General features: G+C 39.4%; 3 protein-coding genes across 6 annotated transcripts in view; 1 reads left to right on the top strand and 2 right to left on the bottom strand.

Annotated features, from left to right (window-relative positions):
- Positions 1-12: 12 nt before the first annotated feature.
- On the bottom strand, positions 13-13715 carry si:dkey-91i10.3 (cytochrome P450). 2 transcript variants are annotated; one of them, XM_035174967.2, is made up of 9 exons: positions 13148-13715; positions 10378-10568; positions 8676-8875; positions 7227-7424; positions 5911-6074; positions 5075-5241; positions 4474-4555; positions 3781-3987; positions 13-3016 (listed from the first exon to the last, which is right to left on the bottom strand). In XM_035174967.2, exons 1-9 carry the CDS (start codon positions 13412-13414, stop codon positions 2897-2899), a joined length of 1596 nt encoding a protein of 531 aa, XP_035030858.2. In that variant the 5' UTR covers positions 13415-13715; the 3' UTR covers positions 13-2896. The 2 variants fall into 2 exon arrangements, with proteins under 2 accessions (XP_035030858.2, XP_035030859.1); XM_035174968.2 differs by lacking the exon at positions 13148-13715 and adding an exon at positions 10710-11060.
- A 1144-nt stretch (positions 13716-14859) lies between these two features.
- On the bottom strand, positions 14860-21422 carry eaf2 (ELL associated factor 2). Its single transcript, XM_035173907.1, has 6 exons — positions 21234-21422; positions 20170-20264; positions 18934-19070; positions 18355-18542; positions 17933-18166; positions 14860-16956 (listed from the first exon to the last, which is right to left on the bottom strand). The coding sequence occupies exons 1-6, from the start codon at positions 21334-21336 to the stop codon at positions 16913-16915; spliced, it is 801 nt and encodes a 266-aa protein (XP_035029798.1). The 5' UTR covers positions 21337-21422; the 3' UTR covers positions 14860-16912.
- Positions 21423-26387: 4965 nt separating this feature from the next.
- Positions 26388-27876, top strand: part of si:dkey-91i10.2 (uncharacterized protein LOC555224 homolog) — a 59176-nt gene continuing 57687 nt past the window's right edge. For all 3 annotated transcript variants that reach the window (XM_035173904.2, XM_035173906.2, XM_035173903.2), the window contains exon 1: positions 26388-26603. The gene's annotated coding sequence lies outside the window, so the exon portion shown is untranslated. The remainder of the gene's footprint in view (positions 26604-27876) is intronic.

The following is a 27876-nucleotide window of genomic DNA, read 5'->3' as shown; positions in this document are numbered from 1 at the left end:
CAGCATTTTAAAGGGACTTCAATGGGGCCTCATCGGGGGGGTTACCGAGCGTGGTGTTGTTGCAGCCAATCGTATAATTTAGGGGGGGTTCTAACACACTTGTCATTCCTGAGGACAAATGCTTGGGGCCCCAGAGCGGTTGCCTGTTTTGCAGACCCTGCAAATTTGTCTCACAGCCAGAAAGAAAACAATTCTGCAATATACACGCCAACTAAGTTGGGTCAGAATTGGCACCTTTGGATGACAGGGAGCTTTGCCATGGCTCACTAGTGGCCCAGATCTGGCAAACAGATAATAAACTCATGACACCTTAAAGTGCCCTGGACCCCCCCGACTGCCTTCTTTTCTAAAAGCTCTGTGAATGTAAATGACATCACAGCCATCACAGCTACAATTTGCATAAAGGCTGATCCCCTACCCCCGAATCGTATAACTGTCCCCCCCGTCCTTCACCCTGTGTGTCTCTGCTGTCTCAGATCCGTTCTGTATAGCAGACTCAACGTATTCCAGAATACCAACGCCTAATGAAGTTGTATAAAAAGTACTACAAAACATTATATGTAGACTAAATAATACCAGAGAATCCTTCAAAAGCTACCATACCAAATGTAAACTCTTCTTCAGGTCATTACAAACATCTAAAGAAACTGTGATCACGTGACTGAATTTGCACTCTCAGGTCATGTGATAATAAGTTAACGAACTTCATCTTCATCAATCCTTGGAAAACGTGTGTTACCAGACCCAGTTTTCAGTCCTGACTTCCTGGATCTATTGAATATCTCACTTAATGACAAATAGCACAATAATAATGACTTTATGACGTATGAAGGGCGTCGCTCTTGTGGTTGCTACTAATTCTTCCCAAAAATGTCCTGTGATGACTCGGACGCAGACGGATTTCTCATCAACTTCTTCTTTGTGACGGAGTTGCACAGAGTCGACAAAAACACTATTTACAATAAAGCAAGTTACTTTTCATTTTACGCAAAAAAATAAACACAAGGCTGATGATTGTACAGGAAATATATACCTCGAGTCTTAGACATATTTAAAATATGCTCAGAGACAGAAATATGAAGAGTACAAATGAGTTTGAAACCTTCACATCAGGGTTTAAAGTTTTTTGAAAAAGTCCTTTTCTAATTATGCAGCCTAAAATAAAATAAAGAAAAAAGGAAACGAACAAATAAGTTATAATCACACAGTCACTGTTATATCTATAAAGGGAATTGGATTAGCACATTGATAAGATATGTAGTGTCATAACAGTCCACGGGAGGGCAGCATTGGTCCACTGCTGTTCAGACAACTGACAATAACAACACAGCATTTAGGAAACAAAATAACAGTAACAATTAGATTTTCAAAGTAAGTATTACTGTATATATTACTGCATACTTTACCATTTAATACTAACGACGTGTGGCGTCACTGCCAATTAAATATAATGAAGAAATGTTTATTCCAGAGAATTACAAGTTATTTAGATTTGATTAAAAAGGTATTTTAGGGTCTTTGCATTATCAAGATTAGTGATTCTTGAAGCATGAAGTTTAGGCCGGAAACATATGATGACGATGTAGTTTTTTGTTATCTTTTATTTTTCACAGCATTTATGAAAAAGTGAAAAACAATAAACCAGATGAAAATCAAAATAAATGACTTTTCTTCTTCCATAGAGCATTTTGTTTTCATTTTGTTGCCTTAAACGAATCATCTTGAAATAAAAATAACATGAGAAAAAGGTAGTTTTTAAATCCTGTTTTTCCACAACCTCGTTGAAAAGATATAAATAACGTAGATTGTAGATAACGTAGTCTCAGACAGTTGTTTAAATGTTCCCAGACACTTAGGTCGGTATTTATAATAGGGCATAGAAATGATTGGGTAAACTATAATACACATCATGCATGTTGTAAAAAAAAACTCCACCGTTTGGTTAGTTTGATGTGTAGCACGCTGGCTACAGCTGACAAAGCTAACAGGCTCATCATGCTAATAACTTGGATCATTTAGTAGCTGGATGGACAATATTTAACGAAACATTCCACTTAAACTCTTTTAAATTTCAGAGTAAATAATGAACCTTTACAATAGTAAAAAGTCATGTATTTATGTAATCTATTGATAAATGTAAAGTATTTAGATTCCCACCTGTTTAAATTGTAACTGTAACTAAATACAGTTACTTATACTTTGTAATCTCAATATATATCTCTGTTACATCAACATGTTCGTTACCCCCAATACACACACCCACACACTGTAAATCCTACATTCACTGTCCTGCTGCTGGACATAGCACTACAGGATCAAATGTGGCTTACTCCGCCGCTAAAAGTAGACCCAGCACATGTCCACTGTTTGAGTGTCGTTGCCAGTTTGCCAACTGTTTTTGGAAAAGTTTAAATTTTAAATCAACTTGGTTTTAAGTTGATCTGATAGTTGGAAACTAGTCAAAGTCTCTCTCGGGGTTTGTAGATAATAATGCAATTATAGAGTACCGACAGATTTGTGCCGAAGACGTTAAATTGATGTATTTTTGTGTTGTGGAAACTAAAGGAAATCTCACTCAAAGTCAAGGTCTTCAAATTCTTCCTGCTGCGAAGCAACAGCTGAAGAAAACGGAGAAAACTCTTTACACTCACACTCGGTAAAAGATTCCATATTTACATCCATAAAACTTTTAAAATGTCTGTACACGCTGCATTACATTCTTTACTGTACAAGCTGCTTCTCGACTCAGCTTATATTCGAAGTCACAGTTTTGGTACATTCCACGCAGCCAGTTGTCTGTATCTGAGCCGCGGTGTCCGGTGACAGGCCAAGTGAATACTAAACCAGCTCACAGAGAAACTCCTCCCGCCGCTGCCCCCACGCTCGCCTCCTCCCTCTAGCGCCTCCTGTCCAGAAACTGCAGGTTGATTGGTTTAGCAGGGCAGAGCAGGGTTCTGGTGACAGGCTTCACTGTCTGTCCAGAAGGGTCCGGCCTCACCTCGTAGCGCTTCATCAACTTCGGAATAAAACAGACAGAATGTTTATCAAGCAGAAGAAAGTTTTAGCTGGAATTCGTTTGTTGATGTGAGACAGGAGGGATCACAGTCCACGCTAGTGTTAATGATTAGCAACCACTAAACAGCTGACAGAATCACAACTGTGGTTTTCGATTCGGTCCAAAGTTGGACGAGTGCTTTTTGGTTTGTGCCAAGACAAACAGAAGAGGAGCAGCCAGGCAGCTCTGCTCTGGTAGGGAGGTTACTACAGGTCAGTGCGGCTCCCGGAGAGTAGCTAAAAAAACAACTGATTTCCTGGGAATACAAACACACAGTGCTGTTTAACTTGCTCAGTTCACAATGTTGTTTGGCTGCTGCTGGAGTCAAAGGTCACTGAGGTTAAAAAAATTAAATAAAAATGAATGTAAAAATAAACAAACATTTTTAAATGTCAATAAATACAATTAAACCAAGTAAGAATAGTTTTAAAAAGTGGTTTATGACACACTTTGTTGTAGTAAATCAGTTATTTAGACATTTTAAATTCTTATTAATGAACAGTATTTTTCTACATTATAACAATTCATATCCAATAAATATTTTTATTTCATTACAACAGTATATTCCTATGGTATTATGTATTTATACAGCTGCCTCCACTTATTGTCGACCAGAGGAGTTATACTTGTTATACTTATACTTTACAGCTTGATTATCAATATGCAGTCTACCCTGTTTTTGCATCAAACAGACACAGAGCAACATAAGCATCACATGTTCTTACCCTGGACAAGAGGAGATACATCTCAAGTTCGGCCACTCGTCGACCCAGACACGCCCGGACCCCAAAACCGAACGGCACCGACCCAAACGGGTGATGCTTGATCTTCTCCTCCGCTCCGCGGAGCCATCGCTGCGGTATGAAGGTGTGAGGGTCGGGAAAGACGCTCTCGTCATAGGACACCGCGTAGTGGCACAGGTGAAACAACGTCTGTGAGAGAGGAAATACTCGTTCAGTCATTTTCATCAAACAAGCAGAACACATACAGGACTCTACTAACAGCCACAGGTGCACTCAAAACAATCATGTTAAAGTTCCACGTGCATATTGTGGATAATACTTTTGTAAAACCTGCAACTCTCATTTAAATCCCACAAAGGAGAAGCAAAAATGAAAATATAAATTACATTTTATATTATATAAAAATATTTTCAAAAAAACTAAGATGACAAACAGCAAAACAAACACATATTTACTCCACACTTCCAACAAACAGGCTCAACCTCTGTATCTTCAGATCTGTTCGATAGAATATGTTAAATCTAAATAAACATGCATGTTCATTTGTTAAATCAAAATATATCAAGTCATTCTCAGTCTTAAGTCATAAGATTGAAAAGACCAAACGGAATATTTACTGAATATATGGACAATAACACTCTTTCTCATCAACCATGATATATCACACATTCTCACATTTTTGGGGAAGACGTAATCTCCCAACACAATATCTTCATCAACAATGATGCGGGCGTTTCCTGGCACCACTGGATACATCCTGGTGAGACCAGAACAGAGAGGGGAGACGGTTCAGGTTTCAGTCTCTTGGAAAGAAGCTGTTAGTTTTTGCCACTCTTACGATATTGGGTTGTGTTTAACTGAGTTTTGTTTACATATTAATTGTTTTATTGTCCAGAATTTATCTCCGCTTTGTTTCTCCTTCTGATTAAACTACAAAAGTCACTTGGTGAGATTTAGTGAGAATAGTTCTTCTAATGTCACCTTTGGCAAGAAATTGAACAATAATCTTGAAACTACATGATCACATATAATAAACTTTAAGCTCCTCAAAAGATTCATACCAGATGCTCGTGGTTTTGATATACAACAGTAAAGTTAAAATGTTAAAAAACCTCAACTTGAAAAAGGTTAGTTACTAGTAGCAGCCTTGGTCAAGTTATGCAAGAGGTGGTGTTGGGTCCTTCAATCCTGAGCAAACACACTTTAAACAGGCAAATAATCCATCCAATGTCCTATTGATAAGATCCATTGATACAAATGGGATAATCTGTGCTACCGTAGCGTCTCCTTGACGATGGCCTTCAGGTATGGCATCTGAGCGATGTCCTCGCTGGTCGTCATCTTGTCTCCGGGGCAAACTCTTATCACTTCCTGGTACAACTGTTCCTGGATCTCTGGCAGCCTTGCCAAGTGGTACAGAGCCCAGGAGATAGTGTTGGAGGTCTGCAACCGAGAGCAACTCGCACTGTTATCTGTTGCTAAAGCTGTCAGGGTATAAAGTGGTATAATCTTTAATTCAATGCCAAACTATAAACTGTGCCAAACTATAAACTGTGTGTTAACTATAGTACATTCAAAACCCTTGTAGCATGGATATTGTTTTCCTTGGAGTAAATCACACAATTTTTCACGGGTCACAGGCCACACATGCAGCTTGAGCACAATTAGAATAATGTTTTTGCTATATTTGAAGAAAAATGGTTGTGAGATATTGTGTTAAAACCAAAATACAAACACATTGAAATCGATCACATTTTAGACACTAAATCTTGTGTTAGAGGACACTTATCGAGGACATGATTCCTGTCCACAGGTTTTGTGAATTGTGAATTTAAAGGTTCTATCTATTTTAATTATGATATAATTTAAATTAAGTATCTATATCACATGAAATAAAATGTCTGTTGAAATTATTGTAATGATTTTATGAGTCTAAGTTAGCGACCTTTGTTTCTCAATCTTGGAAAACCGTCAGGATGGTTTATTTGTTTAGTTTTTGCATTGATGCCGCTAATCTGGTTTCTTTCTTTGTTTTACTGTGCTTGTCTTGTAAGCCTCTTGCAGACTGGACTCGTCCCTTCCACAGAGTGAACACACACGGGGTCAACTCACTGTGTCGACTCCTGCCAGCAGGAGCTCAGTCATGCTTCCCAGAATCTCAGTGATCGTCATCTTATCGCTGAACAGCAGGTGTGTGAGGTACGCTCCCTCCAGCTGCTGGTCCAGCTTCACCTTCTCCTGGATCTCCTCCATTTTTTTCTGCACCAACTCCTCAGCTACAGGACACAAAGAGAAATGTTGTCTTTTTTCATTTCTTAGGGGAGAATTAGAAGTAATAATAGTAATAATAACATAGGCCTTCCAGGTACCCGAAGCTGCTTTACAAAGAAATAACAATAAAACAAACCAATGACAGAATTTAATAGAAGAAATGGATAATGAAACTAGTGGTCAAAAGCTAAATAGTTTTTTAAGAGTAAGAGGAGATGGGCTCCACACTTTTGGCCATTAGATGGCGTAAGACTGTGAGGGATCTTGTTCAGACCATGGATCAGACACTGATGTGGGTAAAAGAGCAGCGGAATCCAGAAGAGTCAAAGAGTCACAAAAATATTAACATAGGAAACATTTAACCATCAATTACCATAGGTAGTCAAAACTAAACAGATGGAAATAAAAAAACACAAACAAAGGACCAAAATGTAGAAGAACACAAGGGGAAAATACAAGTCATGAAACTTCTTGCTCTACAAAAACAGCCTTTAAAAGAATTCCGCACATCAGAGGCCAGGTTAACATAAGAGATTGATTCACTCTTATTAACCGAAAAGTGGCCGCACATCTTTATCATCTGAGGCAAACACACCAGCAGGACACCGGAGCAAAGGCTGAGATACAACCCTTGCTCTCGGCTCATCTTCATCCCCTACAGGAAGGTTTGGGATGACAATGAGGAGGAATCACCATCGATAACGGAAAACTCTGAAGAGGAGTCAAAATCTGGATGATACATTAATTTGCAGATTAACAAAAGTAATTTGATCTCCTCAGTCTACCTGCACCGGGTCTCTGAAGTAAGACAGTTGTAATTGAACCCACTTCCCTCCTCGGGTCATCGGTAAGACTTTGTTTACATAAGATAAGGTCATCACTCTTTTTAAACCCAACTGACGAGGTCAGGCTGAAAAGGATCTCTCTTTTTAACCACCCTCAAAATAACAGTGAAATACGGCACCATTGGAAGCAATATTGCCCCTAACACAGCAAGTATCTTTACTAGTTTTACTCCAATGCATTTGTAATTTTCCCATCTAGTGCCCACATGTGGAATGTGGAAAAAAGTTAATTAAAGTGAACTCAAAGAAAATCAGGGATTAAGGGGGTTGTAACATGCTCCACTTTGATTTTTTGAGGTTGCCGTTGCTTACCGACTTTGAAGAGGTGATCCCAGACCGCCACAAACCGTTTCCAAGCGGGAAGGTAGGGCCACACGGACCTGGGGAAGAGGATCACGATCTGCGAGAGCTGGAACATTTCCCCAACGGAGGTAATGAACTTTTTGGTTTCCTCAGGCAACACCTCGTTCAAGCAGCCCATACGTGTCTCAAACAACACTGAACAGATAGCTACATTAAAAAAAATAGAATAAAAGGAATATAAAATCATTATGAATATCATGAATATATTTGAATAGGTCATGCACTAGTCTGAGATCTCCCTTAATCCCAGAGTTTATACACTATGACCAAAACATGTGGACACTTTGAAATTTACACGCAGAGGTAACAGGTCGGACCAAAGACATGACCTTCACATTCCTGGTTTCAGGTTTTCCACCAGATTTCCACCAGCCAACTAAGTGGCTAAAATTGACTTTAAAATTCCGATGACTAACAAAAAAAAAAAATGTAAACATATCCTCCTTGGTGGAAAATGAGAACAAAGAGAATTGATAGTTGGAGCCTTGGGCTCTTTCCTGATTGTCAGTGTTTAAACTAAGCTTCATATTTACTGTTCCAATATTAGCTCGCAGGACCGGTTTTAGTCTAACTATCAGCAAGAAAGTAAACAAGCATGTTCACAGAGTTACCCGAGTTTCTAATATTGATCATGCCTGAGGGAGGGTTTGTAAAAACTGTTCTAAGAAAGACTTTGATGAGAGGTCATGTAATGCATCTAATCCTCCCTGTGTGATTTCAGCAGACACTGGGATCAACCCCACAGTTTATCTCTCAGTATCTAATCAGCGGTCAAGGCCAAAAGACTGTGCAGCCGTGTCAGAGTGAACACCCATGAATGACAGCACGCTCACTTCCTCTACAGATTGTTCATTCTCTGCTCCAACTACATAAAGTTACAATCGTTACAAAACACTTGAGTAAAACTAATTTAAAGCTGTAAGATCTGATGCAGGAGTGAAAGAGTCAAGGACAACTGCAGTGCGGTTGTTTGCACTTTCAACTCCCAGGCTGGCCAAGGATTGTTAATAAATAATAAAGAGATAAACCATTTAGAAAGGTTGAAGAGAAGTTGGATGCTTTTTCATCTCAACTCGTACCCGTCATTCATGGAAATCATTACTTTTCGTCTTTTCTCTGTGTTCGTGGGAGTGGCTCTCCAAGAGGAAATGATTGACAGATCAAATTTTTTTTTAACGAAGGTTGACAGAAATAAAAAAAAAAATCAGAAAACCTTGTTCCATTCAACGTGTGATGAATTATAACATATGTGCATATGCAGTTACTTTCATTATTGTAAGACTTTGTAAACCCAAGTGACACGTCTTTCTCATTCCTCTACAGTCTACATAGTATTATTAATTCAACTTTTTTTCCACATCTGATGAAAGAAAACATCGGATTTGTTTCTCTACCGACCTTCAAAAGCAAAATTGTAGAGTTCTTCCGTCAGGTTATTGACCACAACTCCCTGGCCGTCTTTCTCCCTCACCCAGGCCAGTCTGTCGATAAAGTCAGTCACCACCTCGTTGATGGTGTTAGTGTAGGAGGAAACGTGTTTGGGTATCAACATCCGCGGGTTCAGGATACTGCGGATCCGCTGCCAGTTGGCCCCCATCCTACAAAGAGGAGGATAATAAGTGGAAATGAGGCTCCAGTTCCAGTTTGGGGCAGATCTGTTCATGTACACTGAATTTACGCCCCCCTAAAATGAAAACACAATCTTTTCTATGACTTCTCATTGTGGAGGTCACTAGATTGCTCACAAAGATTTTCAAAGCCATCCAATTAATTCTGCAGAGGAAGTTCGTTATGGTACAATGGCTTCAAATCACTCAAAATGGCCGCTCAATTCATAATGGTAGACTTTCTCTTGGGTGTAGGCAAAATACCCCAAGAGGTTTTCTTGCACATCTGGGCATGAGCCAAACAACATTTATCTGAAAAATGTTTTCTGTCATTTTAGGTAGTTCTTGTCACACTGATGCATGTTCAAATGCATATTTTCCCAGTTTGGTTTTACTTAGTTATTTGATGTTATAAAAATAGGGGGAAACGTCATGGTTGACAGCTGCGACTGACTCGCTATTGGCCGTGCACATGTATAGGTCGATACCTTGATACCAAAGCTCCACCCCTTCATAGCTAAGACTGGCTCAAATATCACAGCATTGGCGAAAGATGGCAGCGTTCGTTGTCGGGATATTGATAATAACTGCTCTAAGTGTTCTATATACAATGGTGGTGCAAATGATATTCAGTACATGTCGCAGTAGCACCAGCACTCCCACTGCTTTCATGGCCACACCTCCACACTACATTTATGAGATCACTCGGTTGCTGCCTACAGTCTGTTGACATTATTAAATTAGGTGAAAGTGGCTCCTAAACACATAACCAGAGGCACGACTGGTTAAGCTCATTGGCTAAATATAAAACAAACAAAAGAAATTCCAGATAGCAGCAAAAACATTAGCATAACCATGGGGAGGGGGGGGGCCAACAGTTTCCCACAAAGGTACTCACACATGCACTAATATGAGCAGGTGGCACAACCGGTTCCAGAGAAACTCACAACTCACACAACACACACAGAGGGAGTGTGACTTTATTGGCCGCTACTAAACGCCATTAATCTATTATATCTTTACACACCAAATAGCTGTTGGTTGTTTAAAATCTTGTATGTGTTACCTTTAAAGCCAAGAAACGGATCATTACTAATTCTTGGAGGTCCACCTGACCCACTGCAAGCACCTTATAAATGAAAAGCATCAGGGGAGTGATGCACACCATGTACTGTATTGTCAGACAATGCCACATTTTTTAAGATTGTAAAAATGCTATTTGAGAATGGAGCTCAATGTATTTTTCAATCTATTAAGCTTTAGGTCGCATCTACAGTCCTACTGGACACAGAGACACCTCTAAAAAATGCATTGTTGAGCTCAACATACGTTATTTTCTAAATGTTTTCTTATGATGCAGAATAATTTTCTGATAAGTTTTAAAACGTCTCTCTAGACCCGATATTCACTGAAAAATCTTGGAAAATGTGTTGTTTGACTTGTCCTATGACTGGCCTGAGAGACAAAGGTAAAGCTAGGAGAGGTCCACTCACTCCGTCAGGGGTCCATGGGCCTGGTTCCTCATCTCTCGGTACATCCTCCAGTGGGGCATGTCAGTCCGGATCGGAAATCTCCCCTCCTGCCTCAAAACCTGCTCTATCAGGTCCGCCTGAGCCACGGTCACCACGGTCAGAGGACCTATTTCCGACTTCCACAGCGGGCCGTAGATCTTGCGGTGCTCGATCTTTGAGCAAACGACATGAGTTAATACATTTTTTTTTTGTGGGATAGAGTGTATTCAATTGAGATTTTGCTTTTTGTATGTTTTTGCGATGCTGAGTGAAAGTTTGAATGTTTCTTATTTGTGTAACAGCGTCTCAATCACTCTGATGTCTTCTTCTTTTCCAGTCCAACAAAGCTGAGCATTAACACCAAATGCTGTATGAGACATGTCCCTTCTTGTGCCTTGGGGGTGGGCGGGTAGATCAGGTTCTACCTCAACCTACTGATTTACTTCCCTTTATTTACTTTTCCTTTTTCTATAAACCTCTCATCAAGACGCCTGAAGGCGTTTATAGGCTCTCATCAGCAGGCACAGCTGTCATCGCAGGGTTTCCAGTTGCCGAAGCCTTAAAGGGGACATAGCATGCAAATTCCACTTTGTTAGTGCTTCTACAGGTTAATGTGGGTATCTGGCATGTCTACCAACCCAAAAACTCTGGGGAAAAAACACTTGCGCGTTTTGTTATAGTTCCTCTAAGTCAGAAACGTCATGCTTGAGCGACTCGATTGCGCTTCCTGGGTATTGTGTCGTAACAAGGAACTGGAAGTCTCCCTACATGGTCTTGGCCCACCCCCCGTCCCCCCACACTCGTTACTTCCGGGTTTACACCGGAGGCAGAGAGGCTGCGAGGCAGCGCAGCGCCGTTCCCAAGCACGCAGCCGGGCTGTTCACACGGGACGAGCATTTCTCCGCTGGTCAGCCCGCGATTCACTCACATGTGGCATTTGTCTGGATCGTTGGGACTGGGAGGCTGCAGCAGCTGCTCGGGCGCGACCGCTCGCTCTCCCGTGCGTGAGCTGGAATTTGTGTCAGCGCCACACAGCAGCAGTGTGGAGGACTTCCGCAGTGTTCAGCGCTACTGTAACCCCCGAACCCCGACATTCAACGGGTACAACAACAAGCGGAGAAAGCAGAATCGCGGGCTGACCTTATATATACAGTCTATGGGGCTGACCAGCGGAGAAATGCTCGTCCGTGTGAACAGCCAGGCGGCTGCGCGCTTGAGAACGGCGCGCTGCCTCGCAGCGGTCTTCCACACTGCCAGCTGTGTGGAAGACTTCCGCATTGTTCAGCTCTACTGTATGCCGGGTTACAGTAGTTACGCCGGGTTACAGTAGTTACGCCGGGGTACAGTAGTTACGCCGGGGTACACCGGACGCGGAAGCGCCGCTGCGAGGCAGCGCAGCGCCGTTCTCAAGCGCGCAGCCGCCTGGCTGTTCACACGGGACGAGCATTTCTCCGCTGGTCAGCCCCATAGACTGTATATATAAGGTCAGCCCGCGATTCTGCTTTCTCCGCTTGTTGTTGTACCCGTTGAATGTCGGGGTTCGGGGGTAAATGATGGTCTTCATAGCCCCCACCTCTCTTTCTCTCTCTGTCTGTCTGCTTGTGTGCTTGTAGTGGATGGGCAGAGGGGGACATTTAATTATGTGATTTGGGAAAATTAAAACTCCAGGACAACAAGGGGAATACAAAGTATGGGATGCATATTTGATAATTTATATCATATAAAATATGTAATTTATATCGTTTAAAATCATGGGGGGAGAGGGGGGAGGGGGGAGCTGGCTCATTAGCATTTAAAGGAACAGGCACTCAAAACAGGTCGCTCTGTGGAGGGCTGTTTTATACAGGGTAAAAAGGGTGCTGTTTTATATGATCCTTGTGGTATTTTGACCAAAGTATGTTACAGACATTTCATTAAGACCCCAAGGAACCATATCAACTTGTGGTAAAATGGGCATGCTATGTCCCCTTTAATGTCCCTTGCAATTATTTCATAAATATCTCAAACAATCTCAAAAGAAATACAGGCTTCCATGCACCAATTTAAGAAGCTCTGGGGGAGTCCAATGGGTAGAATGGTTGAGGATGATATACTAAATAAAATTCTAATTTTTCTATAGATCTTTATAGCTTTTTTTTAATTGTTTTTTTAAATTATCATTTTGTTACTAACTACACACTTGTTTAGTTTGTTGCTTTACTTCCTCCATTGTCACTTGCATTAACTCAAAATCATGTCATTACACAGCATTTATTTTCATGTCTGTGGACCACTTTGTAAACGTGTTTTTGAAAAGCACAATGTAAATAAAGTTTTTTTAAATGTCTTTTTATTATTACAGCGTACTTGTACTGTGATAGAGTCTGGGTGTTTCTCAGTAGTAGGACATTCAAAACCTCAAACACACTGGAGTATGTGCAAGTGTCAACGGTTCCTCATTATTCCCCCCCACCCACCCACCCAAGGTGAGCTAAGACCCGCCCATACCCTGCCGCTGATTGGCTGCAACTCAAGAACTTCCTCCGTTGGGTTAAGGCATGGAGACTGATGATTGGTTAGCGTTACAGCCAGGGTAGGTTCAGAGCCCAACTCGGGTAGGGATAGAAGTGAGTCAGTGTGTTTGAGAAATGTATATTTAAAATATATTATTATAGATATTATCATCTAGTAATGACTTATTAGTCTTTCATGATGGGTTGTCAACAACATGTGTGTTCATATAAGACACGTATCAGTACCGATCAGTACTCGCCTGCAGCTGTTGAGTCCTCTGGAAATATCCCTTCACAAAGAGCCAGTACAGGTTGGTCAATAAATTGGGTCCGTGCAGCTGGTCCATGGCTTTCAGTTTGTTGGGGGCTCCCACCACGGAGCTGCTGCTGCTGCTGCTGGAGGCGGTGGAGGTGGACACGTATCGTCGGTGGGAGTCCGGGCCTAGTCCCTCTGTCGGTACCCGCATCCCTGTGCGCTGCTGTCGGTTCAGTCGCAGTCCGACGCTGATCAGAGTCCTGCGCAACATTTTCAGCTCAGAGTCGGTGTGTTGTGTTCAGTGTGAGAGCTGCAGACACACAGACACAGACTGACTGACTGACGGACGCTCCTGCTGATGATCTGCAGACTTTGACACCGTCATAAACAGCAGCAGACTCCAGAAGCTCCTGTGCTGCTGCAGTGCAAAGGTTTGGAACGGTGCAAACTTGAAGCTTTAAGAAGTTAAACCCAAAGAATAACAGAGAGCTGCTCCTGCAGCTGTTGAGACAGAAGATGAACACAGAAAAAAACTCAACCGCATGTACAGTAGTATGTCCACACCACTGTGACGTCACCTTCTGATGCCATTCTTAAGGGGAAAGTTAAAGGAAACTTAAATTACACTGTTGAGCTGTAGATTCTCCCTTAGTTTATTCTTACCTATATTAATATGTATACAGGCATATGTAAAAGATAACCAAGATAACCATTTCATTAATATATATATATTAATGAAATATAAGCAAAAAGCTTACACATCTTTGTTATTAAATAAATATATGTGTGTATATATATATATATCTACATATACATATACATATATATATATCTACATATACATATATATATACATATACATATCATATATATACATACATATACATACACATACATATACATATACATATATATATATATATACACATACATATATATACATACATATACATATATATATATACATATAATATATACATATATATATATATACATATATACATATATATACACATATATATATACATATATATATACACATATATATATATATATACATATATATATATTTGCTATTGTGTGTATTTTATCTTTTTTTGGACATTGCTTTTAAATTGTGCGTTGGTGTTATTTTATCAGTTGTCTTTGATTTAAGGTTTTGCTTTATTTGTACTATTTGTCCTCCTTGTGAGGGACTTTGTGCCAGATGTTTTGAATAAATATATAGAATTTGAAAATGTACAACTTTACCACCACAGGAGGTATGGGGTAGACCCAACACACCAAGATTTGTGGTGGATGCAGTTAGCGTAGTTTGACACTACCTAAATAATCACAGAAAAATATTTTAGAGTTCAACATTATACATTGACAAAAATAAATAAATCTCTATTATTAGTGATTATGCCAGAGGTAGAGAGAGATTTTATTTGTAAGTGTCTAAATCCCCAGAGAATTTGCTTCTCTCAGCATTGAAGAACAGTTATAAAATGCCTGTGGTGATAAGCTCCTCCACAAATTTACAGTAACTCTTTAGTTACATGAACATTTCAACTGACAGGGAAAACACGAATAAACTCAGAGAGCAGGCAGGATCGTTTTGTAAAAACACAAACATATCAGCATGAACCGAAAGATGTTAAATGACGTTTCAATTTTGCACATGACGGCGTTCACTAAGGAGATCTGGAATAATCAAACAAAACCAACATCAAAAACAATTAAAATCTTTATTCTTCTACAAAGAAATTACTCATATTGTTTACAAATGATGCTCAGAGGTGACCCCTCCTCTCCTTAAGGCTAAACCCACTGTATTATTGACTCCACAGACTCAAAAGACGTTGTCAATTCAGTCTCACGCCAGAGATATGCTGCAACATAAACAGCAGCTTCCTGTTTGCTGAGACGGCTCATGGGGCAAAACAAGACGTTTACAAGTTGGAATTGGAAAAAGGCTAAACAACAAAAAGGCACATGAAGTTCTCTTAAGACTCAAATCGCGGTGCTGTATCAAAGCATTTGGGTTGTTTGTCAGTATAGTTCACACCAACTTGCAATTCCAATTGCTTGGCTATTAAAATATATATAAAATATTTTAAGCAATTCACCATTGGTCGAGTATAATTTGAAATATAAATAATTAGATTCAAGTATTGCAGGTTTAAAGCTACAAAGCATGACCCTGACTGAGTCAACTGAGCACTAGTGCACTACATAAGAATGAATCAGACTCACTTCTAAACTGAGATATGAAGAAACAAGGTTTTCAAGACGTCTTAATCCTTAAAGCTGCAGTGATCAAAACTTGTATATAAATATTGAATTAAATCGACAAATAGAATGCAAGAAAGCTCTCCTGGGTTTATGAAGCTACACATAATTATCAGCCTTTCGGCTAAAGCTCAGCAGAGGATTCAACCAATGTTCACCACATTGTTTTGGTTTTCTGAGCAACAATCTTCGCTCTTATCAAGCTTGTTTCCAGGATTTTAAAGAGCAGCTGATCGATCAGATAAATGTTTTTGGGGTTGACCAAAACAGAGCTGAGCGGGGAGTGAATATTTCTTTGCAATAAGGTGACAATAAATCAATGTTATGTTTCAGAGTGCATATCTCCACCAAGGGCCCTACCCCTGTATGCAACCCGATTGAATCCACGAGCTCTCCCTTGCTTTTTCATCAAGATCCATGACTGGTTCCCTGGGAAATCTATCTCAAAATGTTATAGCAAGTGTACCGACTCATGCCAATAGGTAATAGGTTCTTTCTTGGCCATTTCCCATCCTTCCAACAAGATTTGTGAAAATCAATTTAGCAGTTTTTGTGTAATCCTGTTGAAAAATAAACAAAAACCATCATTGGTGAAAACATAACATTTGCTTTGCCATTTGATTGTCTGTCAGCAGAATTATTCAAAAACCACAGACCCGATTTCCTTGAAATTGTGTGGAGGGGTTGGGTATGACCAAAGGAAGAACCCATTACATTTAGGAGGCCCTTCCATTATCTTACATGCAAGATAGGGCATTAACCTTGGTGAAAGAATGAATTCTCAGAGTGTCTTTCTAGTTTAATTAATGCAACTTTAGATGAAAAGATTTTGTTGTTGTGCAGCTGGGTTTCAGTAATTCAAAGCAAAAGGCTCTAAAGCTAACTATAATAACTCTATAAGGCAACAGCTAAAGATATGTCTGTGTCATATCAGTGTGGCTCAAAAAGAAAAGATTTACATCTCAAATCCAAAACTAATACAGCGGAGACTCTTAAAATTAAGCTCAAGCTTAATATCTGACCCAGGCACAAAAACAGTTCCAAATATGAATAAGCGGAGATACAGAAGCTCCAGTTGTGGTTTAAGGCAACTGATTAATGGTCAGAAACATCCATCTACACAACATGAATATTTTCTGTCTCTGATATGCTTTAAACACACACCTTCATCCAATGAGATTAAACATTATGCATAGTCTACTGCTTCTCTTGCACCAACCACATCACATCACTCTGAACTAAGGCATCTCTGACATACGGTCGTCATACAAAACTAACAGATAACGAAGCAAGAAATAAGACGTAAAACTTGAAGTTTGTTGGCAGAGAAGCAACAAATTACACAGTGTTTGCCAGCAGAGTTGTGGATAAGTAGCGAAGACAGGCTCACAGACGCTTAAGGAATCAATGACAGGAACAGGTCCCTGCCTGGTTCCTTTACTCGTCACTGAAAATCCTCCTGATGTCCACAGGTCGGCAGACGTGCTCACAGCGTTCAATCACTCTCACTACCTGATTCACTCAGCTGGAGGTCATTCTCTGCAACACAAGGAGACGTAGAATATTAAATTAGTTTTAGAGAGCGCTTACATGCATTTACAAAAAACAGAGAATCATTGGAGGTTTCAACCTCAACTTTAATTTAAGACTTTTTAATAAATGAATGAATGGAATTCAAGACAACAGATATGAAGGAATATAAGAGTCACGGAATTACTTAAATTCCTCCATAATTGAATATAAGGTGAATTCGCAAGTAGAGAAAATTCGCAAAATACAGGCATGACAGTAATTATCCATATTCCTCACACGGCACACACAGGGATAAATTTGGGGTGTTTTTAGAAAATGAGTTAAATATAAACACACAGAGACTTTACAAACTATGCATGCAAAACATTTCTCTTAAATGAAGTAAAGATTTGCAATGTGACAGAAGTGGCAATACATTTATAAAATGATTAAGACCCAAATAATGTATTGAAGACCATGTACACGATATTTTAATATATTAAAAAGACGTTAAGACCCCTGCTATGACTTGTGAGGTTTATTTTCCAGTTTGGTTCTTTTTAGGACTCAGGAAACAGCAGTGAGGGAGTGCAATTTCTTTTCACCCACAATCCCAGATTTCTACAGTGCATCCTCCACTGTACTGTAAACAGAAACATGTCCTGCCTCTTGCATGCTGTACCCAGGCGCCAGCCCTCGTCTGAATGTTCCGGAAATGTTCTTGTTGAACATGAAAACGTGAAAACGTCTGGCGCACAGAATCTCTTTTGCTTTTTTCTTCATATGTGAAAAGCAAACTACAAAAAATGTCCAAAATCCGAATTTTTTCGTTTGTGTCTGAAATTGAGTTGCAGCCGCAATCATAGTTGTTCTGTCACTATTGAACCCCGGACTTTTGCCTCAGAAGAAACTGGCTGCTATCTAATTCTGTGGAAATAAAATTAAATAAAGAGCACGAGGATAAAGGGGATTAGCTCGCTTTTATACTCTGAGGGCTACTCACTGAGTGTGTTCATGAGTCCGCCACTCTCCTGGTGGCGACTGCTGGTGTTGATGATCGGCATGCTGTGGTTGGCCGGGGCTGGGGGGGCTGGTGGCGCTGGGGGGGCTGAAGCAGTCCGTTCGTCTTCTGAGTCACTGCTGCTGGAGCTGCCATCGCTGCTGGAAGATGAGTTGGAGTCTGAGGAGCTGTCGCCGCTGCTCAGCTGGTCCATGACCTGTGCCTCTGCCATCAGTTCTGCACACAGTGACATAAGCACAAAGTAAGATGAAGAAATGTGGGAGGAGTATCCCCAATTATGGAAAAGAAAGGACATTAAATAAAAACCAAGCGGTCAAACAGGATTCTGCCTAACGATACAAATGTGCTAAAACCCTCAACAATTAATAACCAGTACAGTTGCAGACATTTTGGCAAAGTGTCACCTCTCTCAATGTCGTCCATGGGAGACGCCGGGGACGTCTTCTCTTTCGGAGGAGAACTCTTGGAGCTGGCTGAGGTTTTGTTACTGCTGATGTCTTTATTGTTGTTGTTGCTGCTGCTCTTCATCTGCTGGCTCAGACGACTGGTCTGTTGCTCCAGGCGAGAATGGATCTTGCTACTGCCCTCAGCCCTGAGAACAAGCAGTGCAAACAATCATTGCATGTTTCTATAAAAAAAAACTGAGGACACAAATTCCTACAAACAAAAATGTGAAGCAGAGCATGTTTCCATCTACCCCCGTTATGTGAATACAACTGAGAGGGCATTATAGGATTACATGAAGTAATCCAGCATCAGTAAATCTCATTCATCAGGGTATTTTATTGCTGCCAGGTTTTGCCTTTTACCCTCAGCCGATCTTAAAATCTTTTGTATTTGGCTTTCACACTAAAAGAGGTGAATAGAAACATGTCAACAGACATTAAAATACAGGTCGGTAAGGTTTTGTTAAAGAAGTAAAAGAAATTAAAAAGACAAACAGTATTACCATAATTTGTCAGTAGATTTTCTTTACTACCAACCTGGTTTTCTTCACAGCTATGTTGCTGTTGAGTTTCTCCAGTCTGTATTCTCCGGTGTCATGGTTCACGATGAGGATGCACTCTTTCATGTACGGCCTCTTGGAGCCCTTGAAGACTGTTACTGGAGCACTTGAACCCTAAAAAACACACACAGGCAGGGTGTAGTTCTGATTTTCAAATTCTGCAGTCATGTGTCTGAATCTCCTTTCACTCACAAACCTGACCACACACCAAAATTAAAGTCAAAACTAATAGCGTTTAACCTAATTGTTTTTTAAAACTCTATTAAATCACAGCTATTCTTTTATAATTTACTACGGTTGGTCTATTGTCGCTTTGCTTTTCAGGGAGCCGACCTTTGTTTGACTTTCCAAAACCTACCTGTTTTAATTACTAATTATCTATATATCTGAGAATACTTTTACAATAGTTGATCGATTTCTCACTTATTTTTTATATTTTTGGCACCTTTCTAAACACACTTCAACACCTTATAATACATAATATGTAAACACAAGAACATCTACTCCTGAAGTCCAATCCAGCTGATTCAAATTGCTTAACTTGGTCTATCAAACACTCAAAGACCTAAATATGTCGAGTTAATAGTCAGAAAAAACAAGGAACTAGCAAATATTCACATTCAAGAAACTAACAGCACCTAATTTTGCATATAGATAACTATATTACAAATATTCAATTATCAGAAGTGTTTCGACTGATTTTCTTGACAATCTGCGAATCATTTTAGCTCTGGCGGACTGCTTGGTTTCTGTTTGCCTCAGGAAATAAAGTGAAGGTCAACAGGGGCCTAACAAACATCTCTGGGGATCCATCAGGACTTTAATCCTCGGGCTGGGCAAGAAAACAATACCAGTAATTATTGCAGCATAATCAATAGCGATATAACAAATGTACAATAATTATCAATATATTATATTGCTTATGCATTGTATAAGCACAGTGAGGAGACGTATAAATGATTTGTAAAATGCTTCGCTGTTTGTCGAGTGATTGTCATTTTCCGCCCACAAAGAAGGTATTAAAACTAGCACCAGCAGTTTTGAAACTCAAAAAGAAATAATGATATGACATTTATTGCTAAATTGATGTGAATCTTTTTTTGCTCTCGACGTAATGTATGGCCGTGTTGCCCAGCACAAGTTAATCCCGCCATGGCAAACATCAACACATGCTTTACTAGTAAGGAAAACCTCATCTTCATCACCCTCTCACCTCTAAATTGGGTAAAGTAATAGTGACTTGCTCTCCTTTGCCCACTTCAAGCTCCCCTTCACACGCAGTGTCAATGGAGGCTGGTTTGAAATCATCTGTGGGAGGAAAACATGAAAATGAATCATGTTTAACACATTTTCAAATATATACTATGGTGAGAGCTCAAGGCACAGCAATTTATCAAATGCATGCGAATAGAAAAACATGTTCAATTAACAACTTCATCAATGTGACGACACATGTGCTGCAAAGAGTCACAACACAAATAATATAAATAATATAATACTTTGCACAATCCAGTCTGTAGAGTTTACTTACAACATATTGCACAATCCCTCCCATGGTGCTTATAGTACTTTTTATACTTAATCTCCGTTCCCTATTTTATACTTTCACAAACACACCACAGCAACTTCCTTGTATGTGTAACCCTGCTTGGCAATAAAACCTGATTCTGAAACACGAGGCAAATTATGAAAAAGGAAGTCCGTTCTTTTTCACTATTTGTTGTATTTGCATGTTGTTGCGACTTTGTGCAGTGCATGTGTCTTCTTAATTATTAATTTGCACGTGTTCTCTATTTACCCTGCAGTACATTGTGCTCTCTCGGCCACTGTAGTATACACACTCTCGCTCAACATTACCCACTGTACTGTAGTATTTATATTTGTGAATATTCATATTATATTATATTTATACATTTGTGAACACAGCAGCTGTTGGTGTGTGTGTGTGTGTGTGTGTGTGTGTGTGTGTGCTGCAGCTACACAGCGGAGCCCAGCAGATGGCAGCAGAGTACAAATCGAAGCAATGCTAACATTAGCAAACAGTCGGGTCAGCTGGTTTATCGATACTTTAAATATATGAGAATTAACTGATTAACTAACGAACACGATGAAAACCACACAGAAGTGTTAGCTCAGTAAGAAGTGAAGCTAACAGGCGGTTATAACAGGACTGTCGACGCGGCTAAACAGCTAGCTTTCGGACTTTAGAGCTAACACGCTAACTAGCATGCTACCGCTAGCCCCTCCAGACATAAAGTGATGGGAAGCAGCACTTACAGCGCACCGTGTGGAAGCCGCTCTTCGGGTGCTTCTCGAACGTCTCCCCCAGTTTCAGGACGTGTTCCTGGTTGTCGAAGTTGGAGTACGCGGTCCCGTTCATTCTGACGCTTTCACCAGCGTCCACGCTTTCTGCTGTTTTATCCGATGTACGACCACGGCCCTGAACGCCTCACTGCTGCCACGAAGTCCCGCCTCCTTCTGCTTTTATGATTGGTCAAACTCCCTGATTTCCCCCCCTCCCCTGGCTGATTGGTTTAGCGCCTGTCAATCACGACTTTGTAATGACAGGGGTGATGACACTTGGTTTCTTGGTACTTTTTTAAACAGCACTTGTTTACAACAACACAGTATTTTAATGCTATTATATACTACATAATAATGAGAAAAATGCATATAAATATATTTAGCATATTGGTATAGAACTACTAAAGTAAACTTTTAAAATAAATCTTAATACCTTAGTTTAACATTCTCTTAATCTATTTTATTGGATTGGTTGTTTTTTAATGTCTTAATCCTTGTTTATGCATATAAATTAATGAAAAATATACATATATTTTATTATTAATTAGATATGCTTAATTGTATTTGCATCACTGCAGTTTACTGTTTATTGCATTTTAACTGTATAATTAAGCACCTTACATTGCAACTTTGTACGAAAGGCCCTATCTAAATATGTGTGGCTTAGTTCAGTAATATACAGTATTATGTACAGCGTAAGTCTTCATTATAAGTGGTTTAACCATACAGGATAACTACATATTATAAATACATAGCTACATACCATTTAATGAGCTCAATGTAAACGTAATTATGAAGATCTTAAAAGTAGGTTTTGATGTAGTGTCCTTCCCATTCTCCGTCCCCTCAGGGCCTGAGATAGACGATGGAGAACAGGCCATAGTTCATAGTTTACTTCAGTATTGAACATTTCTTACAAATTTACAAATAATGTACAAATCTGATTTTATCTGAACGCTAATGCACTTATTAGCATTCATATATGCATTTATTACTGTTTTACCAATTCATGAATTGACTTTTTGTATAGCCTACTTATCCTAAAGTAAAACATCAATTGAAATACAGCATGAATTGTTGCACAATGATACGTCGTGTTAGATAGAAGTTGATATTCCCGTGATATACAATATGGAGTTTCCACCACTGTGCACTTGTCCACTCAGCTCCAGATACTAATTACTAAAATAAATCTAAAGTTATTCTATTCCATCCAGAAGATGATTCAGTTTGGCATCAAACTCAAAGTATGAAGAAGCTCATCTTCCTCTTGAGTTTATTATAAATGCATCAAGTCCTTTATATGTAAAAACTCTGGTAGTGTGTACAAATTTAACTTTTACATTAAAATGTTCCTAAGAAAATAATATATAGCATAATTTCTGTTCTTGACCATGTTACCTTAGTGTCACATTTTCCTTCTGAAAAAATTATACATTTTACCGGATCTTTATTTTGATGGAGGTTTACTGATCAGTCTTATGCATGATCTTTGATATTATGCTCATGTGTGTTAACTTTACAAATCTGAACGTGCTCAGACCCAAAGCTTCAACAGATGAAAACTAATTGACTTTTCATTTAACATTACATATATTAGAATCTCAAGGTGCTGCCCCCAACACTCAAAAATACTTTATGCACTAAATTAGCTGCAGCAGTGGGCGGAGTTGTGAAACTGCAGTAATTACTGAATTAGCTGGAAAAGCTCTGAAAACCCACTGAGGGTCCTGAAGGTCTGGCAATCAGAGACTAATGAACTGCTGCAGTGACACTCACTGACGAACCCATTCAATCTCACACAGGCTGCAGGGGCTCGGAGCTCCATGAGCCGCGAGGCAGCGACAATAATCTCTCTTCCTTTCTTTAAACTGATAATGATTCCTAAGCCTTAAATTCCTGCCCTGTCCAGACTTCACCATTGACCATATGCTCCGCTGCCTTCAAACATTAAAGGATCAACATCTGAGACAAGTGGAATGTCGAGATTATGGAGGCGTATAATCGCCGGCTTCACAACACAGTCCTGCTGCCTCCTGTCTGCTCACAACATATGAGGTGGTGATGCAAGGGCAGGGGTCATTAAGGGAGAAAAGCAGTTTGGGAAATACAAGTAAAAAGAAAAGAAAGTGGAAGAGTGTTGAAAGGAGAGTGGGGCTCTTTAACCTTTGACCTTTAGCTTGTGGGGTAAAAGTTTATGAGCTGTAAGAAAATGGAGTATACGCAGTTAGGGATGATCTCAGTAGGTGATAGTAGAGGTTAAAAAACACCAATTATTATACATAACACATAGATAACTAGAATGAATAGAATTACTTTTTATTTGGATCTGAAATTGCTCTGAATCATAAATATCTCTCCCCTAAATCTACGAATTGTTTTCAGAGAAATCCACCAAAATGTTGAAAAGTGCTCCATCTCACATTGTTAAAGAAAGTGAAAAATTCCTGGTTCTGCCCCGGACATACACCAAAATGTAAAGAGTTCTTCCCTGGAACGTGTCACACCCCTGCACAAAATTTCATGGAAATTGAAGGAGTAATTTCTGCGTAATCCTGCGAACAATCAGACACAAATGAAAACATAATCTTCGTGGTGGAGGGAATGATCATTTATTCACATGCAAGTGCCATGATTGGAAAACAACCAAGATGGATTGCAACAAGGACGATCATCCTGTTTCACTGTGTCTACATCCCACGTGAGGAGAAGCCAGCAGGGGTCTGTTTCCATGGACGGAGGTAAACACTGGCTGCACTCTGGTGATATCAGTTACTGTGGTGGTGGTGGTGGGGGGGGGGTGGGTTGCCCTTGGATCGTGGGAGGCAAGGTTTACTGTTTCCCAGCAACTATCCGCACATACACAATACTGCGGCCCAGGCACAATAGAGAGTTCCCGGGTTGTGAGTGAGCAGCAGCGGTGACGGAGGCGACAGCCCCAGTCTGCAGGGGGAGAGTAAAGACACTCAGCCAGCAGCTCTCTGTAGTCTCATATTTAATCTGCCAGGTTATAGACTGTAAACTGTGTAGCATTCATATGACTATTGTGACCTGCTATAAGGAATACACAGTATCAGAACAAGTTGGACATTGTATACATCTGCCATCTTTGTTTTATTACCTCTGCCAATATTTTCACTTGTGTGTTTGTTGGTTTATTTTATTCTTTTTAAACCATGGAATTCGGATTTCCCTCCACTAAACTTGGTGGAGGGATGGGAAAGAACCAATTAACCTTTAGTGCAGATGTAGGAACAGGAATTTTCTTGTATTTTCACTTTAAAATTACATTGGGGCAATTTTCAACATTTCCGTTGTTTTTTGGTGGGGAAATAATTCACAGATCGTCAGAGACTTGATTTTCCATTGTTTAGGACCACGTCTTACTCACGTCTTCCTTTGAGAATAATCTATTTGAAAAAGTTTCAATTATTTAAGCTTGTTTTTTATGGATTATTTTACTATTTTTTTACATATTTTTTACAATATTAACTTTATTTTCCTGCTGTCTTTTCTTCTATTAATTGATTTGATATGTATTAGTCTCTTAGTCAGAACGTTTTCATTCATTTTAACATCCTTTATTTTGTCAATCACCTGTAAAGCACTTTGAATTGCAATGAATTTGTGCTGTAGAAATAGAATTTGTCTGAATGATCAATAGATTAAGGGAGTGTTAACATGATTTGCATTATATATTGTAAAGTATTCTTGGTATCTGTATCTCAAAGCTGCAAAATGTGTGTCATGTGGCCTACTAATCCGGATAAATACAGTATATCCAATGTACTACATTAAAGTTAAAGATTATGGTCCTACTTTTGGGCGTTTTGTTATATTTTGTACACTTTTACACTATGAGACATCGTTTTGGTATTAATGATAAAATATCTATTTACAGTAGATGTTTTATTTAATGTAAGAGGAAGAGAGTCAGCTGCCAGAGCACAGACACTTGAGTGATGGAGAGTGAACAGCAGCACCGTGATGTGACCTCTCTGTCTGTGGAGTCATGGGGGAGGGGCGGTGGGTGAGGAGGGGGACGTAGTGTGACCTCAGCCGGCTTTATTTATCTGGACCAATCAGGAGCAGAGAGAGAGCCTCGGACTGGCATACGGCTGGTGGTATCTTCACTTACTGTCGGAAATATCAACTTCACCGTGTGACCGTCATGAGAAAGAACCACTAAAGGCTGAAAATGCATTCATTCCACCAAACACCTGCGGTGTCCAGTCTGTATATGTTCCGTTCTATATAGACCTCACCACCAAACCTAACCATCATCCAACATTAGACTCATACAACATGAATGGTTTAATTTCTGGACCTGAGCATTTTGCTTTTATGAGCAATAATGTCATATTAGGTTATGCCACATATGCATTTAAAAGCAAATCCTTTATGATCTTGAGTTGTGAGTTGGTACAAAAGCGGTAACGTTTTTAAAACTGTCGTTGGCTGTCACTGATGATGATGATGATGGTGTTGTTGATGAGGAAGATGGTTGTACTGAGGATTGTGGTTGTGTTGGTATTAATGAATATGTTGATGTCCCATCGATGGCTCCCTTGCTGTTGAGCTTTCCACTTATCGTACTGCTTTGAAACATGAATCATTTTCTCTTGCCTGCTGTCCGTCCTATATGTGTATAGTCACTTTCATTTTCTCTAAGTATCTTTTATTGTATCATATCGTACCGTATCATATTGTACCGCATTGCATTGTATCACACCGTATCATATCGTAATGTATCATGTATCACATTGTAACGTATCATATTGTATGTGTTTTTGTTGGCTTTTTATTTTTTGGCTAGATTCATATATTTTTTTACAATACATTAATTTCGTTTTTCTGGAATATCGTTCTCTTTGACCTCTCCTTTGCCAATTCTTTCTTTCTTTCTTTCTTTCTTTCTTTCTTTCTTTCTTTCTTTCTGTCTTTCTGTCTGTCTTTCTTTCTTTCTTTCTGTCTTTCTGTCTGTCTTTCTTTCACTCTGCTGCCTTATAATTGTCAGGCTAGAGGGTGAAGGAATAAAACCCAGCCCTCTTCAGTTGATCCAAACATAACACTGCGAGGCGTGGTTTTTACGCGCAGGACCTGAACGCATCACAGTTTCCAAGGAGAAACCCGCACATGAAGGAGGTCGGTGTGTGCGTGAAGTAAATAAAAAAAACCCTCTCATATTAACACGGAGATCTAATGATCGGTCAGTGCGTGATTTCATGGCGCTGCCGTCACCGCCCAGCGCGCACGGAGCCCGCATCCTTCAGCCCGAGGGACGTGGATCCACCGAGTGTCTTGTGATGTGATGTGACGTGAAGGACCCCTGGAAATAACAGAGTGAGTAACCTGCACAATGACACCATGTGTATATCTATTCCCTAAATGCAAAATGCAGATGATTGACTGATGCATGATTGATACCTTGTGGCTTTACGCGTAAGTCAATGATGCGGTTCACCTGAAGCTTTGTGGTGATTTGTGTGTTTGTTTTTCCTCTACTGGGATTTTACACTCACTTTTATGAGCTTAATGTTTCCCCCTAAATCACCATGTAAGGCCACTTTCTATTCACTGTGTTTGACATATTTATATTTCATGGTTATTCTCCTGCAACCTGTCACAGTTTGACTTCATGTGCCTGAAAAGAAGCAGGGAATTTGAGTGGAGCTGGAAATATCTGACTAATTTATTTATATATATTTTTTTATAGAACTGGTATCAAATATTAAATAGACTATATTGCAAGACAAACATGCTAAACACAAATAAGGGGAACCCAAAGTGGCATCTTTTTAAATTGGTCATGTAAAATTACATTTTGATTGATTCTTTCATTATTATGTTTTAAAATGAAATGATATAAGGGTATTATGATATTGTATTTGTAAACCTATGTTTTTGAAGCTCAGTAAATCAAACTTTCAGCTTTTAATCCAACAGGGATTTGAAAATTCCTGTCGAAAATAGAAAATTTGACATTTACAGTTCAATCCTTGAAATAACTGGAACAGCCATGAAGTTAACTGTTACACTAATGAGCTCCGTGTTTTCCTAAATGACCACATAGAGTAATGTTGTGTTTTTAAATGAAAAGAAACTGGGTGTCTTAATTGGAGCTGTTAATATCATTAGTTGTTTTATATAAAAACATAGGAGAACCCAAAGTGGCATCTTTGCCTTTTTAGTGGGATATATTGGCCATAGACGATAAAATATTGATCGATATTTTCCACTATTATTACTTTTTAAAGAATTAAAATAATGAATATTGCCTACATTTATTTTCTAAAACACTATTTTTGAAGCTCAGGAAATAAACTTTCAGGGTTAACTTTTAAGCCAACAGGGACAAGAGGATATTTCAAGTTCTGAGAGAAAGGAAACGTTTCCATTCTCCATCTACTGAGACATAGTGTCAAATACAGTGACTGGAACAGCTATTGAGAGGAAATCATGGTGGGATTATCCTGTACACCTCCATTTTTATTTACAAGGATAAGAAATGGGGGGGAAACACATTTTTATTCATATAATTATGTAAATCCAAATTAGAAAGGATCTGTATTGTTCTGTTTCTGTTGTGCAAAGCTCAGGCTGCTGCAGAAATGAT

This window comes from Hippoglossus stenolepis, chromosome 13 (assembly GCF_022539355.2).
Source record: "Hippoglossus stenolepis isolate QCI-W04-F060 chromosome 13, HSTE1.2, whole genome shotgun sequence".
In the NCBI taxonomy this organism is placed as follows: domain Eukaryota; kingdom Metazoa; phylum Chordata; class Actinopteri; order Pleuronectiformes; family Pleuronectidae; genus Hippoglossus; species Hippoglossus stenolepis.
This window is presented reverse-complemented; position numbering and strand designations above follow the sequence as displayed.

Bases quoted from the DNA above. Each gene is read 5' to 3' on its own strand.
- si:dkey-91i10.3 (XM_035174967.2), bottom strand. From the start codon at position 13,414: ATGTTGCGCAGGACTCTGATCAGCGTCGGACTGCGACTGAACCGACAG. The intron at 10,569-13,147 runs GCGAGTACTGAT...GTTTGCTCAAAG, and splicing joins AGAGGACTCAACAGCTGCAG to ATCGAGCACCGCAAGATCTA. The intron at 8,876-10,377 runs GTGAGTGGACCT...TCCTCTTTGTAG, and splicing joins GCCCATGGACCCCTGACGGA to GATGGGGGCCAACTGGCAGC.
- eaf2 (XM_035173907.1), bottom strand. From the start codon at position 21,336: ATGAACGGGACCGCGTACTCCAACTTCGACAACCAGGAACACGTCCTG. The intron at 20,265-21,233 runs GTAAGTGCTGCT...TTCCTCCCACAG, and splicing joins CGGCTTCCACACGGTGCGCT to ATGATTTCAAACCAGCCTCC. The intron at 16,957-17,932 runs GTGAGTAGCCCT...CTTGTGTTGCAG, and splicing joins CGGACTCATGAACACACTCA to AGAATGACCTCCAGCTGAGT.